Genomic DNA, 21,704 nt, shown 5'->3' with positions numbered 1-21,704 from the left:
TTGATTCTAAAGATGAGTTTATTAGGTAATATCAAATATCAAGTATTTTGTGATAATGAAATGATGCATGTGATCAGATGACTTTCTTGGAATAAAATTGGATTTATACTTATAAGTACACTGATTCTAATTTAGATGCATTTAAAAGAAAGTATAATAATATCAAATTACTTTTTTTTTAAATCATACTTTGAAGTAAAAGGTAATGATTGATGGGTAAAAAAAGTTGCTACAAAATCTTGTTAGGTTATAAAATAACTAATTAATAAATAAATTATATTAAAACATTTGTAGGATTTTAAACTTTATTTATTTTTTCTTAGAGAGAACCATTCTCAAGAGTTAAAGAAAGAATACAAAGAAAGCTAGATATTCCAGATAAGGAATTTGAAAAGGTTAATTATTTTGTCTTCAAAATACAAATTATAAAAATGTTTAGTATTAAACAACACTTAAAGTGCATATTCTATTTATTAACAAAAGTATTTGCTTGGTTATTTTATCAATTGACTTCTTACTTTCAGTATAAATTTGCTATAATATTAATGGGTCGACCACAGTATATTGGTGAAGAAACAGATTATTCTGTTACTTTATCCGATTTTTTATCTCAGCCACCACAAGGTATACAAACGTTTTTGTTGTTTAGTGAATTTTTAGTGAATTACATTGCTGATTTTGTGCGAATTCTAGGTGGTACATTGCAGTCCAGGCCGTGGCTCGGATTAGAACATATTAATAAAGCTCCTAAACGTTCTCGCTATAACTATCTGGAAAAGGCCATTAAAATACATAATTAAATCAATATGGTCAGAGATGCCAAGATAAGGTATGCTTTTTTTTTTTTCTTTCTTTTTTTAACTAACAATTCTCTGGACAGATATGATTTTTAAATTGCAACAGATTTAATATTTTCTTTTATAAAATGATTTGTTTTATTGCTTTTGAATGCATCAATAGTTGTTTTCTGTAGCACAGAAGTTAGAAATCTCTAGATTTGTCTGCACTTTCAAGTTGATTTTATAATTAATTTTTCAGTTTCGTAACATAAAAATGTTTTGAGTTCATTTTTATAATTAATTAGTTTTTCTGATTTGATTTTAATAATATCAACAGTCTAATTTGATAATAAATTAACTTCAGATTTTTAGTTATTAGTTCAAAATTAAAATTTAACCCAATTTTTTGCCAGTATTCAGCTGTCAAAGATCATAATAATAATTATACATTTTTCCAATTTATACGACTTATTACAAATTTACCAGGTGATTTAAATTTGAGGAATAGACAGCAGTATGTATCATGGGCCAATTTTGATTTTTACTTCCTTGCTGCAAAGTTACTGTGCAGTGAGAAATTTCTAACGGCATTAAAAGTGTGTGTACAGTATTGCATACAAGACCTTAAGTTGTTTTAATACTGTACGTTTTAACTGGCTGGCTGGTACCAAGTGGACAGCTTGCAGGTCTCTTATTCAATGCCATACATATGACTTTAATGTTGGCACGTGTTTCTTACTGCACAATAACTTTTCATACTGTACATATTGCATGAAACACTCGAATTTTGTTTTATTTTAGGAATATTTGAATTGCTTACCAAAATTCTTGCATAGCTCATATTTATGTATTACAGAATTTCTTCTAAAATCATTTTTGGATAATTAAAGTTCTATAATTAATATATTAATTAATCATAGTAAATTATCACTAGTTCGACATTTTTCTTTTCCAGGTAATGGGCCATACTGAAATCCTCCAGTGTTATGCCAACCTGTGATCACACTCCACTGTGCAAACCTCCGTGCTAGATGTGCTTTCAACTTTTCTGCACGGCTGTGTAGGTGCAGTTCAAATTTTACTTCTGTTTTCTCGAAACATTTTGGTCCACCTACATTCTGAATCAAGTCTTCTCAATCGGGGAGGCAAGAAAAAAAATTTTCTTAAAACACTGCACTAAAAAGGTGGATTATATTGGGTATAATGGTTATCATATCAGTGTCCACGGTTATTCTCCGAGGCCCTTCCCATCGCGGACATTTATTGCCGAGGGGACGAGAAACGGAAAAAATAATATTTACAAACTCTGAGATCACGATTTCAGTTCAAGCAGATACCGAAATCTACTTAGCCTATTTCTAGTGTTTCATCACAAACAAGAATGGATGTAATATAATTTAAACATTATTTACATGTGGTTTGTATGAAGGAAAATAATATAGTTCCGAAACAAGGAAAAAAGCTTGGAAGTCTTCATTACATATTCTGTTTAAAATTCTGTACTATACATTCAAATATAAAAAATAAAAATAAAATAAAAAAATAATACCAGCATGTGAAAGTTCCAAAATTTTGTGGTCTGGTGAAAACTGTCCAGTTTATTCCTTTTGTGTTAGTTTTCTGGAATACATTTTGCATGGTGGAAAAAAAGTTGTTGCGTACGAAGCACACAAGATTCCAACGGATGGCGCACTGAACTTGGCAGTGAGGAAAAGGCCCTAATATATGTGTTAAATAATAAAAAAAAAATAAGGAGAAGAGAAAAACTTCTCTTTTCTTCTGTGTACACCATTTAAATATATTTGCAGCTTCTGTACAGTGTGTGTACTAAAAAGTTCAATTGCCTTACTACTCACAAATGCTTAGTAGAATTGTATGGAGGAATTTTCAAAATAAATTTAGAACTGTATTATGTGTGTTTGTATCTATAAATATTTAAAAAAATAATAATAATAATTATTATTATTATTATAATAAGCGAATTTGAATGACGGCCATTTGCTGTGTATTCTCTTCTCTCTTCCCTCTTCTAACAGGCATGAAACAAGTAAATATTTTCAAATTGGATTTAAAAAAAACCTTCAAATTTAAGATATTCTTGTACATTTATTTTAATTGGTAAATAAATTGTTGAAGTTGAATAATAATTAATGAATTTTGGAAATTAAGGTAATTGTTTTTAATGTAAATTAATTCATCACCGCTTTACCAAAGTTTAATATTGGTACTTTAACACACGAGAACATTTATGTTTTTGGCAATGCCATTTGCCTTTGCAGACAAACAGGATAGAAATTTTCATAGGAAATGTTGAACAGGAAGTAAGTAAAGAAAATTAAAAAACCAAAATGTACAGAAACAACATAATTTAATAAAGTAAAAATTGCATTACAAATACTAGTCGTATCTTGCTTGCTCGCCATATCCAATCACCTGGAACAACCATTCTTCACTGCAGAGATGACCTTTCTTTGTAGGCTACAAAGAAAGGTCATCTCTGCAGTGAAGAATGGTTGTTCCAGGTGATTGGATATGGCGAGCAAGCAAGATACGACTAGTATTTGTAATGCAATTTTTACTTTATTAAATTGTAATTTCTGCCAGCCCTTTTTACAAAAAGAAACAACATAAAATTGCATGTAAAATACATTAGTTTAATCGGTGATTTGCAAACATTAATATGATTTTAACATGATTTGCCGCAATTTCTTATGGGCACGTCGATTTGAATATTCAACATATTTTATTTTGCATTAAAAAATTAACATAAATGCTAATAGGCTTAAATTGACAAATACAAAAATTAATTTGACAATTAGGGATGTTAAATTAATTACACCTAGATTCAAAACACAAAACTTGTATTCATCTTCAGCTTTATCGTCAATATAATATGCAAATTTAAGCATTAAAATTGATATTCTTTTATAATGTTTGTTCCATCATAGATCTGTGTAGGTGAAGGAGTGCTTAGAATGTTTACATTTGCATAAAGCTATAATGTGGAGCATTATTCTGCAGCATAAAATTCACATATTTTAATGCTAACTTATGCTGTTTAAGAATATGATGATGATGGCATGACATTTACTCTTGAGAATAGCCAAAAATCTATATTATCAGAAATATTAGTGCATAAATTACATAACTAAACATTTTTTTGTTATTCTCCATTATGGATACTGATTTTGATGATGGCTCTTGTTTAAGCAGTATCATTGTGCCAAGAACGGTTATCGTGATGTTCAACTCTACATTGTGATGTCGGGGCATTAAAGAAACTCTTCTGTGTGCGCCCCATGTTTATATGCATGTGTGTGTAACTTAATGCTCCACATTCAATGTGAAAATGGAGCTTAGTTTGGATATTTTACTCTAGATGTAAACATTTGCATAGCAATTTTAATGGAGTTTCTTGATACCCTGTATTACCATGGTTTTCACGACCATTAAGAACAATTTATATGTTTGTATTTTACTGAAATACTTCGTGTTACCATAAGTTTATCCTGTTGTCATCATGTTTCCCCTGATAATGATTTTAATCTTGAAGATTAAATTTTATGATGATAGCATATTTAAATTGCTTCTTTAATATAGTGCAAACGGATGATCTCTCTAGTCTAGTTATACGATGAATTACTTGCAATGGGGCTCTGAGGAGGGGCTTTTTTTATGTCCATAGTGGGTTTGGGCAGATCCCATTGGGGTAGTCCTATATAAGCTCTCGGTGGCCTCGTACATAAATTCCCGTTCTTATTCTAGAAACGAGTATAGAAAGATTCCGATAATTGACATATTTGTTTCTTGTCTATAGGTTTATTTTAATATTAGAAACATGATTGCAAATCTACGATGAATAGTTGATAAATATCGAGATTAATCATTGCTAAATAGAGCAATATGCTTGATTTTTCGAAAATGATTTAGTTTTTATAGTAATTCGTCAGTATTTAAAGCAAAATTTGCTATCATCCTTAATTTCTAATTATTGTAGGATGATTTTTCAGGTTGAAACTGTTGATTGTCTCTATCTTCGTTGGGTATTCAACTATATATAGTTTTTGCAGAATGAAGAGAATTCTTCGTAATACCGTAGTAATAATCATGATCATCATCAACAACAATCACCTCCATCACCATCATCATAACCAATTCTAATTATTGCAGGACAGAAGCCTGTAATATAACTTTTTTCTTCAATATTATCATTCTTCCATTTAATTGTGCAGAAATAACCATTATCATCATGTTGTTTTATGTGATTCTTCATTGAGTTTCCCAAAATTTTTGAAAATGTCATTTGTCTTTCTCTCAAACTCACTCAAAGTTATACACTTTTTTTTACAAATTGAATCTTTAGATTAAAAAAATACAAAGACTAATGAAAACATTTTCTTGAGATAGAAATAAGTTTATATATATAAATAAATAACAACTAACCCGTTAGAAAGCTATACATCCACAAGAGCCGAATTATCGGGCTAGAGTTGGCTATAATAAATAAATAATAAATAAGACAATTTGGCACTAGAGCTTGGCGTTAGGCGCCATCTCTTACTAAACTTAATAATTATAATTAAATTAAATAAATAATTTTAATAATTTGGAACTGGAGGAAAAGAAATCGGCCCGAAGCGGGATATAGCTTTCTAACGGGTTAGTTGTTATTTATTTATATTTATACGCCTTGCCGGGGTTGCGATGGCCGGTTGAGTGCCTTGGGAGGACGTGGGCACTTGTTGTGTCCCCAGCCGGCATTGTAATGGCCGTCGATGGTCGTCATGTTAGCTTATTTATACTGGAGGAGGCGATTGGACTGAAGGTCCGGGTAGCGTAACTGGTAACGTGTCTGCACGGATAGCAGAAGTTGCGGGTTCGAGTCCCGCTTCGGGCCGATTTCTTTTCCTCCAGTTCCAAATTATTAAAATTATTTATTTAATTTAATTATAATTATTAAGTTTAGTAAGAGATGGCTGCCTAACGCCAAGCTCTAGTGCCAAAGTTGTCTTTTTATTATTTATTTAGATTAAAGCAAACTACAAAGACTAATGAAAACATTTTCTTGAGATAGAAATAAGTTTATATATATGTAAATTAGTTTTGTTTTTTTAATGTAATCGCAGAGGTGGTATGAATTTTTAACGAACTAATGCTATTCTATCGTCTATTTCCATCCTATGGAAGAAATGTCTCTAGGCATAAATGAAAGCAATGAAAATGGCTCCTTAAGGGCCTCTAGTTATGTATTCAAGCAATGAAAATACTTTCCTGAATTCAAAAAAGTACAGTTAGAAGAAACTAAAAATGATAATCCACTAGTATATGAAAACCACTCATCATCGTGACAAGATGACAGATGATGATAAAACGACGTTTAAAGGGAAATCAAAACAAATTTACTACAAGTTATCCAGCAAAGTTAAGCATTTCTTTAATTAGAAAGATCGTGGAGCGTAATAAATAACACACACACAACTGTATCGAACTCGTGTAAGAAGTTCTGTGCAATTTGTTATTATTTTCTGGACAAATGACTACAGAACATACTTTAAACAGTTGATAGCGGCTTTTAATTCACTCGTCTCGTATAATCGACTTCATAAATCTAAGAATTTTGAAGGAAAGAAGCGAATGTTTGCATGCGAATGCGCGTTATTCATGATACAAGAGGCATTTAACTTTGATGACGTAGCTGCCATTTGCCTTCTTTCTATGTTTTAATGTGGTTTTATCATTAATCTAATCATCCGTGAAAGATGATAAGACATAAAATCTAATCGTCGGACATTTTTCTAATACCCAATTTTTAATGGTAAAATATATAGCCCATAATTTTTAATGCAAACATGAATCGAAACGTACAGTACAGTACCTTAAGTACAAATACTAAAGTAAATGAATTGTTGAAAGAATACGTTTTTTTAATAAGCAATTTACTTTAAAAATTCAAATAAATAAATTCAGTATTTTAAAATATTTAATTAGTTCAAAGTTTTGATGTTTATTAACTTAAAGAGCGCTTAATTATAATTAAATATAGTCGAACCTCCAATAACAGTGGCCATTTTTAGTGTGTTTCCGTCACTGGCCGTTGTTAAAACTTTAATTCCACTAAAGTTAATAATGATTAATTTATTAATTATAATTAAAGTTTTGATATTTATAACAATTAAGCAACTGTTAGTCATTTAAATTAAGTTAAATTACAAATAGTTACTTAAATTAATTATAATGAAGTTGCGATTACATTTAAGAATAAAAATTAATTTAATTTAATATTTTTTACATTTAGATTTTGCAGAGTGGGTCCACTTTATAATAATAATATGAAAAGTTTTTAAATAAAATATCATAAGATGGCGCCACACTCAATTTTAAATTTTTTTGCCGGGAAAGTTATGCAACTCTGCTGGATTTAAAGTTATATTTTTGCGAAGGAATGAAGTGTAATGAATTATAAAGCTGTTAAAACATCGTTTTTATTCGATCAAACTGGGAAAAAAAACTAATTACTTTTTTTTAGTTTCTTTCAATAAAAATAATAAAAATTTAATGAAGTTTAGTGAAAAATAATCATTTTTTAATGAATTTAATGTTATACTTTTGAAAAGAGAGAATTTTAAATGAGGCGTGACAAATTGTAAAGCTGTTATAGGAGAGAATTTCTAGTCAATTAAATTGAGGATGATAAATTAATTTTTTAAAAGTGTTATTGGTAAAAAAAAACCAATGAAAAATAATTGAAATTAATTCCTAACTGTCGACTGGAAATTCCTAACAGCTTTACTTACAATTTGAAATTGCCCAATAAAAATTCTTCTTTTATTGGGGTGGAAATTTTAAATTTGTTAAAAATAACAAAACTTCGTGAAAATCAATTGAAATTTTTATTAAGTTTTGTCATTTTTAATGAATTTTAAAGTTTCTTTCTCAATAAAAGAAGAATTTTGATTGGGCAATTTCAAATTGTAAAGCCGTTAAGGGGGCCATTTCTTTTAATTGAACGAAATTGCTTGCATTTTTATAATTAAATTTTTGTCGAAAATTCTAAATTTTACTGATTTTCATCACTTGGAATGAATGAAAGGTTAGATTTTGGCGGAAGGAAAGAGTTTTGAATGGAGCATAACGAATTGCAACTGTTCAATCAATTACATTCTTAATACAAACGGAACGAATGGTGATTTACAATTACCTGATAGTTGCTATTGTTAGATTAAGTCAATAGAAATCCTATCTTTAGTGGTTCAATAAGAATGGGAGTCATTATTCGTTGCATTCTCATGAGGATCCACCTTTATAATTACCACCTGACTGGCTTACAAATGGAGTCAAAACTTTCGCCTTTTAATTAAACTTGAAGACATAAAATCCTTTATTTTTAATGTGTATTGGCGTATTGAAAAACCGCCGTTACCTTTAATTGGGTTTAATGTTTGAGCCGCCACCTTCGTTGAATTGCATTAAAATTAATTAACCGAGTTTCTGTGTAGTTAAAGTTCGAAATTTAAGAAAAATTGGATATTTGTGTATTTAATCATCATTCCAAAAGATGATGATTAAACCGTTTGTTCTTTTTGAAATTTTATGTAAATAATGATGATGATAATTAAAATGTTGTTGTAATTAAATGAGGAAGATAATGATTACCACTTGATTGGCTTACGAGTGGATTCAAAACTTTCATGTTTAAATTAAATTCGAAGACAAATCCAGGATGATGATGATGATGATGCAATTTAACGTTTTGATCTTAATAGTGTTATCGTCCTATTAATTAATGTCAATGTCATTAATAACGAATTTATTGATCTCAATAATGCCATAAGCAAATTTATCATCATCATCCAAAAAACATTAATAATAATATAGTCAAAACTCCGAACAATGGTCACTGAAGGAACATTAAAAATGGCCGTTATTTTATATACATTTTTTAAAAAAAATTCCTGAAAAACATGGTCGCTATTTAGTGGTGGTCGTTATTGGAGATTCGAGTGCAACAACAATAACGAATTAATATAATACGATTAACAAATTCATCACTTTTATCATCTTTAACAAATTGGTTATCGTTAATAAACGTATTAATGTATCATCATCGTCATTAATAAACTGATCAACATAAACACCAAAATTTTTCAATAGCAACGCAATCGACAACAAACTGATCGATATGGACGGCGAGAACACGCGATGAACGTGAATTTTCGTTGCATAAAAAACATTAATAAACGGCAACAGGTGAGCAGTTTACATTGTCATACAAGTGGCTAATTAAAAAATAGATCATTTTAATTTTAATTTAGCCAAATTCAAATTGGACACTGGATGCTATTCTGTGCTCGAGTGTCGAACACTGTCGAGAAAGTAATCAACCTTCAACATCACCGTCAAAAAATTCATTACTTAGTTGATTACTGTATCAGCATCAAATTATCATCATCATCATCATCATCATTATCATCCCGGTGCTATTAATGATGCTAACGATTACGACGAAAAAATAACAGTTTTCTATGCTATTAATGTTCTTTAAAAAATGTCTTCCGCTAACTTTTGTAGAATCACTAATTTCAAATTCAAAAAAATCATCATCATCGCAACATAGAACAGATCTTATTACCATTTTATCAATGTTTATGTTCAGAGTTACCGTATATACGTTGTTCCTACCATACTGTGATGAGGAGGATGATTTTAAATTAAAATGAACAAAGACCGTTTTAGTTTGATTAATTTTGCGCAATTTAAAAGAATTAATTTGTATAAAAATTCGTAGATAAATAATCTTATTATTGATTTTATTTTTATTTATTTATTTATTTGTAAAATATTTTTAAAATCCTTTCACACGGGATTAAAACTTTCGGAAGTGTCGAATTTTTATCGTGAATTTCGACATGCTTAAATTGAATTTGAAAATATTCGGCGGCACATTTTATGACGAGAAACTTTGAACTTTTATCATCGTTTACGTTGAAAAAGAAATTGTTCCGACGAAAATTAAACGAGAAGATGATACTCACAGCCGATGGTTTTTGTTGGAGTTCAAAGAAAACTACAATGATTTATATTAGAAACAATTCCAGAAAAGAAAACTCTAAAATATGAAAAAATACTTTAAATATTTAAAATTATTTTTATAAAGAAGCAAATTGTCTTTTATGTAAAATGATTTTTTAAATAATTAATTACGAAAGAATGTGATCTATATAAAATCGAAATGATGTCAGACACTTAAAACGCTTTAATGCATTTTATTGATATCAAATCATCGTCATTATCATCATGTATTTATTGATATAAAATTACAAATCATCACGGTAATTATCATCACGATGACAACGATACACATTATATTCTTAGATGGCTACAAAAGAATATCTTAGATGTGTTACATAAATTGGCACGTTGTGATTAAGGTCGTTATGATAACGATGATAAAGACGATGACGATATTCTCTAACTACTTTAATTAATATCTTATCTTACTGTACATTATATTCTCAGATACCATAAAAATATATCTTAGGTACCCTGTTGCAAAAATTGGCTCGTTACGAACTTGTTTAACATCGTCTAAAACGTTTCTCTGATAAGAATATCTCAGGATGATTTGATATGTTCCGAATCTGTTATATCACGCAACCACTCTACTTGATATCTTATGATATATGACGTGTAAATTGGCATGGGTTAAGCATCTTTCGTGCCGTTTGACATCTTTATTTGATAATGATATTTTATAAGCGATACGTTGAGCTTCTGTCACTTCATTCGAGTTTTTCATGACCCGTGACGATGACAACGATGATAATCATCCATTATTTATCATCCGCAATATTATAATTTATTACTATTATCCTTCATCCGTCGTTCATTACTTATTATTTATCTCAATCACCACCATTTATCATCCATTATCAATCATTCATGATTGATAATGGATGATAAATGGTGGGTGATTGTTGATAGATAATGGATAAGAAAATTGGAATGATAGATGATAAATAAGTGATAATAAGTGATGAACGACGGATGATGGATAATTCATCATAACGGATTGATAATGGATGATAAATATCGGATAATGGATGTTAGGCGGAATCTCATAACGGATGAATCATCCGTTATCACCCACTGCCTATCATCCTTTATCCACCATTTATCATCCTTTATCAGCCATTATCAATCATTTATCATCCCATTATCAGCATAGGTAGGCGATGGCTGATAATGGGAGAGGAATGATACTGCCTATCATTTATCGTTTATTATCAGCCAACGCCCATCATCCATCATTCATATATTTATTATCCATTACTCATCATCCGCCACTTATCATCTACCTCCATCAACCATATTTTCTTACAAATTTTTATAAAGGAAAGCATTCGAGGAACACATTTCGCGGACAGAGGGAACATTTTCATTTAGCCAACAAACCATCGCTTAATTTCGAATTTCTCGAGGGGCGTTTGGCGTAAATACGCGTATAAAATTTTAAAATTGAGCTGTCACGGAGGATAAATATTGAAGATGCGAGAAAATCCACTTTAGATAAAAATAAAGAATAAAAGTAAAAGCATCGAGTTCTTTTCACAGCTTTTATAGATCTCGAGGAATCTACAGTTTTATGCTCGATTCGAGACAATGCACGATCGAAAAATTTGTTTACTTTACCAATTTATCATTGGAATGAATATATATATATATTACATAATATATATATAAACTCTCTGTACTATAAAAGATGATCATCCACTGCCCTGATTGAATGCTAAACTCTTTGGTTGTGGCGTTAAACAGAAACGATGCACTCTTTCTCTATAAATTTTTTACTTTGCCAAACCTACGAACTTCAATTTGTTATTATGGCTCTAATAAATTTTTCAATCAGTTATAGATTTTTACTTTTTTCGGTCTCTTCTTATTTTCTTTAAGTGCCAATTTTTATATTCTTCTCTTAAAATGTACCGAAATTGATCCGTTGTTGAGGTGCACTAAAATTGTTCGAATGATGCGAAAATAAAAGAAACGCTTCTGTCCCTGCTTCATTCGATTCTGTACTTTATTTTCTTGTAATTATCCGTTGAAGTCAATTTTTCTTTTTCTGAGTATCTGTATTATGGTATTTAGGGAAAGTTTTCAATTGTATAAGTGTATTGTATTTCGGATGATGCAAGACTTGAAACTTTTCTTTAACGTGTACTGGGGAATTAAATTCCACCTGAGTATGTACATAAAGTTAAATTTCCCTAAATTTTCCTAAAGAACTAAATTTCCCTAAAAAGCTAAATTTCTCCAAAATTCCCTATATTTTCCTAAATTTCTCCAAACTCCTCTAAATTTCCAAATGAGCTCAAATATCCCTAATTATTTTATAATTTTAACTTTCACTAAATACGCATTTTAAGATTTTAAGTTACCTTTCAATTTCGCAGCGAGGGAGGATTTTAAATTTCCTTAATATACTTCGGGATTTAAATCCTCGAGGATATTAGGGAAATTTGGAATTTAAAAGAGATATATTAAGATTTAAATATGCCTCGAGAATTTTCGGTTTTCTTAATTTTGTAACCTAGACTTTTAAATTACTCCATTTATGCATCCATTAAATTTCCCTAATTGCGTACTTGAGGAATTAAAATTTCCCTAATTGTGTAATTAAAAAATTTAAATTTCCCTAATTGTGTACTTGAAAGATTAAAATTTCCCTAATTGTGTACTTTAAAAATTTAAATTTCCCTAATTGTGTACTTGAAAGATTAAAATTTCCCTAATCGTGTACTTGAAAGATTAAAATGTCCCTAATTGTGTACTTTAAAAATTAAAATTTCTCTAATTGTGTACTTGAGGAATTAAAATTTTCCTAATTGTATATTTTGAGAATTAAAATTTCCCTAACACTTGAGACTTTTTATTTTTAATTCCTGTAATATCAGGATTTTAATCCCTCTAATATATTTATAATTTCCTAAAAAACGTACTAGATATTTCCAGATACATATTTAGAAAATGTTTAAAATACCAGAGCGCTCCGCATTATCGATCTGAACGGAAGTGTAAAATAAAAAAAATCCTGTATATATCGTCCTCATTCAACGCTACTGAATAAAATTCCGGGATAATCTAGAACCTCTTTATAACGAAAGTAATACATTTAAACGATAAAATATTTAATTATTTATTTAAAAAAAAAAAAAAAACATTTACTACTTCAAATACACAAAACAATTAAACAAGATTAATCCCCCTCTCAGGTTAAATTGGAAATAATGATTATTTATGTAATTAAATTATTATAAAATTTAAAAATATAAAGAATTTGTATTTTTAACAAGTTTTGCTTATAGATTTTCTAATTAATTAGCCAAATTGTAAATAATTTACATACGTCTAACGTTGTAACTAACGCTATAAATCAAAATCTGAGGCCAATGACTCACGATAATGGCTCCAAACTATGCTTCGATATTACAAAATATCTTCTTAAATTAATTGTTTTCTACGAATTAATGCCCATTTTTTCCGTCCAGATAAACCATTTCAGACGTAAAAATTATATAAGAATTCTCAGGTTTTGTGAAAGTTTCTAGTGTTTCTGACATTTTTAGTAGAGGATGAAGCATTCCAGACGAATAGAATTTCTAAATTGTCTGTAATAAACTGGTTGTAGGGAAGAGATCTGGATAACATCATTTATACTCTCTCTCGAGAATGGAGAGACAAGGTAAAGTTGCGAGTAAATCGAAGAAATGATTGTGTTTTTCTCCATTTCTCATTTCTCCTTACCTGTAATGAAGTAAATAAAAATTTAGGAATGTTTCTCTTACTTTATCACTGTTTTAATGGAGGTGATGCTCCTGGCTGATGATAAAATAAATGGCCATTGTTGACTCTGTAGTTTGAATTTGTCGTAGTGGATGATGTTAGGGCCGTCCGTTAATTACCTGTACAGTTTTAGGCCGTTTCCGACCGACCCCTCCTTGTTGTGTACAATGATGCACTTTCGGCAAACCATCTTCCTTTTAATTGTGTACAATAGTTCGTGGACCCTCTCAACATTAAAGAAATTACTTAAATACAAATATTTTCTAGTAAGTGAGCCTATAAAAATAGATTCGTATGCCTTTAATACCACGTAGACAATGCCTCCACCCCTTCCTCCATCATGTACAATGAGTACAATGATATACTTTTAGCAACTCCTCCCCCTTCCTTGAACTGTACACATAATTAATCGACGATTCCTTAATGTTGTTAAGTTTGAATGCGGAGAGTCTATGATTAAGGGCCTCTTGTCAGGCCTCTGAGGCCCTTAATCATAAAATTCCCACCTATAAAATTAACATTAAACCTGATAAGCTGAGGCTGTGATAAGGGAAGTAGACCTCTCTTGTCAGGGCTTTATTAATCTATAGCAGAGCTCCTAGGGTTTCAGGTATTTCGGGCCTCTTTCGGCACTTCTATCTTTTGTTCCAGTAAAGCTCAGGTAGGTCCTAGATCTCAGTAAATAGCCCTATATCACTTCTGAGAGTGTTCTGAAGAATTTTATTTAGTTAAATTCAAAGGGCCCTATTTCAATTTTTACTATAAACTAACATTTTTAGAAGGATCCTACTTGATATTTTAAACTAAGTTTATAGTAAAATTCAAGAAGGACCTCTTACAAAATGAAAATTTTTAAATAAAAATCAAAGTAGGGGGCCTTTTATGAAGGTGACGGGCCTATAATTTAAAGCGAAAGGGTTTTACACTGTAAATTAAAACAGGTTCTCTCATAATAATGTGTCTATAATTAAAAGTTAAAAGGGGGAGAATTCAATTGTATTAATAAAAAGTACAGGTGATATTTTAAAATGAAATTAGAAATGTTTAAGAAATAATCGTAAAATTTTGAATAATAATTTTTAATGGTTTAGAAGATAAATATGGTAAAACATTAATTAAATTTTTATTGTTTAAGGAGGTAAAGTTTATGAGAAGATGAGGATTTACGAGGAGATGAAGTCGCTAACTAGTTAAAAGAGATTATTACAAATTGTAATACAAATTTTTAACTTTGCTGATAATTTAAAATTGTTAAACAATATTCCATATCAATCGACACACAATTTCGCAACAAATTACAAATTTTTTTGTAAAAAAAAATGCGGTTAATAAACAGGGAAAAGTTTAATGTATAGCCTAAACTATGCCTAAGAAGAATGATAAAATAATACTAAAGTCAGGTAAATTGATTCAAAATACGCAGGACGTGGGTTCGGATTCCATCTACAACTTGGCTTTTTGTCTATAAAAAGCTTCAAATTCACTCCCAGACCAAATAATAATAATAAATTAATTAATTAATATTTAAAAAATCCCTGGGTGCAATTCCAAATTAGAGATCTGAACCCACGCTTTTTTCTTTATTATTTGTTTCTTTACGATCCGTATGAAAATTAAAGTGATAGATCTGAGCTTCTCCCAGGTTCGAAAGGATACGAACCCACGTTTTAGGGTTCGAACCCACGCTCGGGAACTGAACCTAGATTCTGAAATTCTCGGATGTTTATTAATTAAAATAGCTCGTTATTTCATAAAATGTAATTTATTTTATATCAAACAAATATAAAATAAAGGAATTATGATAATTTTAGATTTAATACGCGTTGTAACTTTGATAAATGCGCTAAAAAGGGGGGGGGGGAGTATTTGCTCTCGTGCTAGTGTCACTTTCATTAAAAATAATTAAAATTATATATATATATTAGGAATTATTTTATGTAAAATTTCCCAGCGGTTTCTTCTATTGATGATTTAACAAATAGCGGTTCATTTAGTAGAAATTACTTGGCGATTTGAAGGAATGTACGATAATTAGGGCGGTGGAACCGCATCAAACTTTCTTGGTGTTAATTAGACGAGACCATTCGCTATCCGAAGACAAATTCCTTCCCTAATTAATTGCCTCTCAGTTCCTCCTTAAAAGCTTGATCCCGTTTTGTGCACAGCATATCAGCAGCGGCCATAAAACAGCAGTTTTTGAACGATAGGCATTCCTTAGACGTCATTTGCTACCCCCGCATTTCTATGGGTTTTGTGGGAATTTTACGTCATACGAGCTAAATTATCTCAGGGATCATAAAATACATAACTGGAGTACATATATGTATTTTATTACTGTCTTTTATTGTGTTGTATTATTAGATTCTTGCTTCTTGTTAATGACCTTTCTTACGTCATTTGCTTGCATAATTTAATTGAATTTTTGTCGTTAAAGGTGCTAAATTATTATAAGTATCGTAAATTATTATAACTATAACTTATATTTTATTATAACGCATTGTTAACTATTAAATTTAAAGCTCCATTATGTGTCCAGGGTGGACTTGAGTGGTGCAGTTCGCAGCAACACCCCCGTTTTGGGGATTTTCCTATGTAATGCCGTGTACAATTATATAATTATAACATATATTTTATCATAACCATTATTAACCGTTAAACTTAAGCTTCATTATGTAACCAGGAGTGGATTTAGGGGGTACCAGAGCGAAGATGTACCCCTTCTGGGGATTTTTTCCGGGTAAAGCCGGGTAACTCGGGTAGTAAAATGATTTTGCAAGGCGTGTTTGCTTTCTTTTTGCTCCCCCTCTGAAGATCTCCGGATCCTCCGCTAATGTGCACCCCTACTTTTATCATTTAGTTGCACAGCTTAATTGATTTTTACGAGAATTTAACGTCAAAGGAGCTAAATTACATAACTGGAATATATTATTAGTTGTTAAATTTATGCTTCATTAAATGCCCGCTTAATGAGGTTTATTTTTTTAATTGTTTAGATGCATCGTTCGATTTTTTTTATAAGAAGTGCAGACAGGAGCGAGCCGTTAGAAGAATCATAAATTATATTATTGGGGCATATATTTTACTGCTCCTTCCATCTAATACATCATTAAATTTTATGTATCACCAGATTTTAAACACATAGTTGCATAATTTAATCGGTTTTCCTGTGGGAAATTTACATCAGAGATGTTAAGTTTCGATACCGTGTAGTTTTTTTCATAGCATTTAACTGCATACTTTAATTGAAGGAGCTAAATCACTATAAGGACTATAAAATATATAACTAAACATGTATTTTATTACTAAATTATTATTGTAATTAACTGTTTGACGTAAATTTCGAGCCTCATTAGATGCTCATTTAATGAGGCTTTTTAATCATTTATCTGCGTAGTTTAATTGAGTTTTATGAGAATTATTCGTCAAAAGAGCGAAATTATTAGAAGGACTATAAATTATTTAACTGGAACGTATATTTTACTAGGCCTTTCATAATAAATGGCCGATGCAATTAAGGCCTATCGTTCTGGGGATCCGGGATGGAAAGGCCTTCGCAATTTGACTGCGTACAAATTAATTCGGAAATATTTTATTTCTATATACCAATTTTAGTTAATAAACTCATCAAATTATCGCTACAATAAGTTTATAGTGTCTGTATTGTTATGATTGGGTATCAATACGCCATCAACCAAGTTGTACAGCTGTACTTAAAAGGTATCTATCGTAAATTTAAATACTAAAGTTAAATAATAAGGCTTATGTTGTAATTTAACCAATTTGTTTGTATTTTAAAGCATTTATGTGCGAAACAAAATATTATTAGTTATTTAGATTCTATACGCTGTAGAGCGTGACGGACAGATAGGTTCGTAGTTCGAGATTACATATAAATAACTCGATATTAAACATCGAACTAATTTTTTTATTTACTTCCTAAGAAAAATTTAAATTAAAAACTAAAAATTATTTTAATTTAGTTCAGTTATTATTATTTTTTTTATTATAATTTAATTTTCATCTTATTCGATTTTTTGTTAAATGCAAAAATTTTTAGCCAAATTATAGCCTTTTAGAATTTTTAAATGGGGTAATTTTTTTAAATATTGTTTTCTGAAAAATTATTTTAAAATATATATATATAAATTTTTAAATTGATTCCAATTTCGTAAAATATTTTTTCAAGGAGCGAAAAATCAAATCAGATTAAATCAGAGTCGCCAGTCTTGTCCAAAACCATTTAACGTCTTGTTTTCAAAGCCGCAAGTCAGCGAGTCAATTGACGTCATCGAAAAGTCGTCGACAATTCAATTGATTCAAAACGTCTATATATATAAATTATATTATTTTTTTCACATTATATTCGATTACCTTTTTGAGGAATTTCTATTTCCTTTTCTGTGTTTACTATTCTATTTTTATTTTTATTTTTTTAAGTTCTTCGTCCGGATGTCTACAACATTTGCCGGAAGGGGGCGCTGACAATGCGATGGGGCAGTAGGTCGTCTGCTGCGAAATGAGTTGGGAGTTGGTTGAGTTCGTTTGACGTTGTTCACGATCGTCTGCTGCCGTTTAACACACGGAAAATCGAGTATTTTTTTTCTTCTAAGAAGTGTTTTGTGTTATGGCAGAAAGCGAGGAGATGGTAAAGTTAGTGGAGGGAGCGTATAAGGTGAGATTTATTATTTTTAGACCGTTTGCACTCGTAAGCTTAGGTTACAGACTACTTTCACTTTCAATTCTTCGAGTCGCCAGCTTCTAATAATTAAATTTATAAATAAAACAAACATTATTATTAAGCATTTTATGGTTTAAAATCCGAATTTAATTTATATTAACTTCAAAAATTTTTTTCAATTATTTTGAAGGTTTCCTAATTAAGTATTTACAATACAAAAAAAATTCGAAGTTAGGCCTAATTGTTAAACTTCAAAATTATGAGCAAAATAATTAATTTTTCGAGTTAAGTGACAATACTACAATTATTTAAGCGACAATACTATAATATATTATATACAGTAAAGCCTGTCTATAACGGAACCTGCATGAAGCGGAAACCTGCTTAACGAGAAAAACAGAAAATCGCTAAGTTCCGAAGTATTTTCGCCGTTTAGGCAGGTTTCCGCTTTACCCAGGTTCGGTTTGAACATTGTTTTTCCTTTTAAACATAGAAAATCGCTCCGTTCTGATGACGATTTTTAAAAAAAGCTGTTTAAAACTGAACCTGGATAAAGCGGAAACCTGCCTAAACGGGCGAAAGAACTTCGGAACGGAGCGACTTTCTACGTTAAAAAAAACCTGTTTAAAGCAGAAACCTGCCTAAACGGGAGGGGGAAACAGAATCACTACGTCTCGAAGTGTTTTCCCCGTTTAGGCAGGTTTCCGCTTTATCCGGGTTCGGTTTTGAACAAGTTTTTTAAAACGATCGCTCCGTTCTGACGTTTAAAAAAAAAAAAACCTGTTTAAAACTGAACCTGGATAAAGCGGAAGCCTAACTAAACGGGAAAAAACACTTAAGGACGGAGCGATTTTCTACTTTAAAAAAAAAAAAAAAAAAAACTGTTCAAAACGGAAACCTGCCAAACCGGAAAAGATATTTGGTACCGTGCGATTTCTGTTTACACAGGTTTCACTGTATTAATATATTACGTAGTATTGTTACTTAAATTTCGTGTGTTAAAACTTGAAATATGTTTTTAAATTTCACCGGTAATAAAATTTGCGAAACGGCTGCTGATCAATTTGTATGTATAAAATAAATTCCGAAGAAACAATTTAGCATTGGAATTGTTAACTTTTCAAGTTAGAATCATTCTAACATCAGAGAAGCTGGTACCAGGGCTTTTCCAAGGCTTTTGCCGCTTTCTGTCTGCTCAGTTCGTTCTAACTTCATTACATCACCCTCCCGCTTAATGAAATTCTCACCCTTCCATACATCATCCAAAGATTCTTCCAACACTTTACTTGACATCTTATATACCGATTTCTATGTCAAAGAGACGAATAACTTTGTTTTTTCTCCTTTCGACAGCAATTATTAATTAACAATAATTCATTATGGATAATGATATAGAATATAATCAGTCAATTTTAAATTATTTTGTTTGAACTTACTGAAAATATGAATTTTACCCTATTATTTATTTCTAACTTGCGCTTTTATTGTTAATTATCGTTAAAATATTATGTTTATACGAAATCTCACGCCGTAATAGTTGAATATTTTTAGAAAATATCAATTTACCCACACAATCTTTATAATATTTAAGTATAGAAACGATTATAAATCATTCATAATTACTTTTTCATGTTTTATTATAGATGTATATCAAAAATAATCGGATTTTAACGTGTGAAATGCGAAACAAAATTATTCAGTATACTGTGTGAGAAGTAATTCAGAGAATGCAAGAAATCTTTAATGTGCTGATTGAATAATGCAATAATAATTCTTCCCACACTTTGCTTTTAATACTACTATCTATGTCAAAAAAATGAATTGAAAACGAAATTCGGGAAATATATGAGGACGTTTTTATATAATAATCATAAATTATTTTAAATCACATTTATATATAATACTAATTATCTAATATATATATATATAATCACAAGCCATGTATGTATATATGTATTAATTGCGATTATGTAAAATTATCAATTATCAAAATGTATAATAATGAGAACAATGTCTGAAACATGCTAATGATCGTACTGATTTTAATATATTTTTGATGGAAAGCATACGAAAAATATCCAATAAATTTTTTTATTTCTTGTTTAAAATTTAACAATTAATTTTAAGCGCTTATGCTTAGTTAAAATTTTGTCGAATTATTTAATTATATATTTAAAAAACATTACTCCTTTATATTATTCTCGGGAACGTTTCGAAGATTATTGGTTTTGGATGAGAAGATCCAGTATTAGATGTCTATAGACATTTAAAGAGCATTTTTTTTTTACCTTTGTTTCGTCGTAATAAAGTTTTGAAGGGGTGATGTGCCTTCAAATGATGTACTTTATTAAAATTTATTTTATTTAGCAATTATAGCAACGATTTTTGTTGACTGCATTAAAAAAGTGTGATCCTACACTCGTTATTTTCTAAGATACTAATTTTTAAGCTTTGAAGAATCGCATCATTAAGTGAGAAACGTCAAAAGCGCAACAAATGTGAAAATTTTCCCGGACTAAACAAAAAGTGATTTTGCAGTTTTTGACATAGAATGTGGAATTTAAATATAATTTATAGCTTTAAAAAAATAATTTAAACACGTTCAAAAATGCGATAAAATAAATCTTAATGAGGCGTGTTTCGATATTGAAGTATCGTATTCAGAAATTTGTAAGCCTGTGATTTTAAGCAATTAGAAAAAAAAAATAAACATTAAAATTTATATTCTACATTTATTGACAATATAAGCTGAATTTATTAAATAATAATTTAATAAATTTATGTATATTTTCAGAATATTTTAGAAAAGTTCAATCCTTGTGCCAGACAACTCATTAATGCCGGAAAAAGCTATTTGAAAGCTCTTCACGGTTCGTATAACATTAAAATCACTATTTAATAATCAAAACTGTTATCTTTTTTAAAATAATCGCATTTGCAATTATATTAGATCGATGAGTGTGAATCACGAAATTAAATAAGAAATTTCTCTCTGTTTTACAATACATAATGCATTTATTTGGATAAGAGAATATTGTAAATTAAAAAAGAAAAAACTTATCTGTTTATGTTTCGGAGAAAATGAGTTTAGCTAATTTTGGTAACTGAATCTAGACAATAAAGCAATTCATGCAGTTTACTTTTTGACCATCATTTCATGAATGTCAAACCTTTTCTAGGGATTCATCCCATATAGAAATTGACTTGACACCTACTGAGCTGCTGTCAATGTTGACAGAGATATCTTATCTGTGATGCCAGTTTCTCCTCATTTTTCTCATACTAGTCATGACTTGTTCCAACTTCTATATTCTGTAATCAGACTATCCAATCACTAAATTGATTTTTTCTTTTTGGTAAATATTTTAGTAAACATTATGCTTAGTATTAAATTTGAAATGAAATAA

The 21,704-nt window shown here is 29.9% G+C and overlaps 2 protein-coding genes across 2 annotated transcripts in view; both read left to right on the top strand.

Moving 5' to 3' along the window:
* Window positions 1-2,688, top strand: part of LOC136971328 (ubiquitin carboxyl-terminal hydrolase 7-like) — a 38,829-nt gene extending 36,141 nt beyond the window's left edge. Inside the window, exons 26-29 of the mRNA XM_067265781.1 lie at window positions 324-395; window positions 525-624; window positions 694-829; window positions 1,735-2,688. Of these exons, the coding sequence (XP_067121882.1) occupies window positions 324-395; window positions 525-624; window positions 694-800 (279 nt within the window). The 3' untranslated portion in view covers window positions 801-829; window positions 1,735-2,688. The remainder of the gene's footprint in view (window positions 1-323; window positions 396-524; window positions 625-693; window positions 830-1,734) is intronic.
* Window positions 2,689-18,016: 15,328 nt separating this feature from the next.
* The window catches only part of LOC136971322 (BAR/IMD domain-containing adapter protein 2-like), a 64,108-nt gene continuing 60,420 nt past the window's right edge, over window positions 18,017-21,704 (top strand). Inside the window, 2 exon segments of the mRNA XM_067265777.1 lie at window positions 18,017-18,291; window positions 21,092-21,167. Of these exon segments, the coding sequence (XP_067121878.1) occupies window positions 18,244-18,291; window positions 21,092-21,167 (124 nt within the window). The 5' untranslated portion in view covers window positions 18,017-18,243.

This window comes from Centruroides vittatus, unplaced genomic scaffold, assembly GCF_030686945.1.
Source record: "Centruroides vittatus isolate TY-2023 unplaced genomic scaffold, ASM3068694v2 contig_2460, whole genome shotgun sequence".
NCBI lineage: Eukaryota > Metazoa > Arthropoda > Arachnida > Scorpiones > Buthidae > Centruroides > Centruroides vittatus.
The sequence above is the reverse complement of the archived record's forward strand: the minus strand, read 5'-3'. Positions and strand labels throughout refer to the sequence as shown.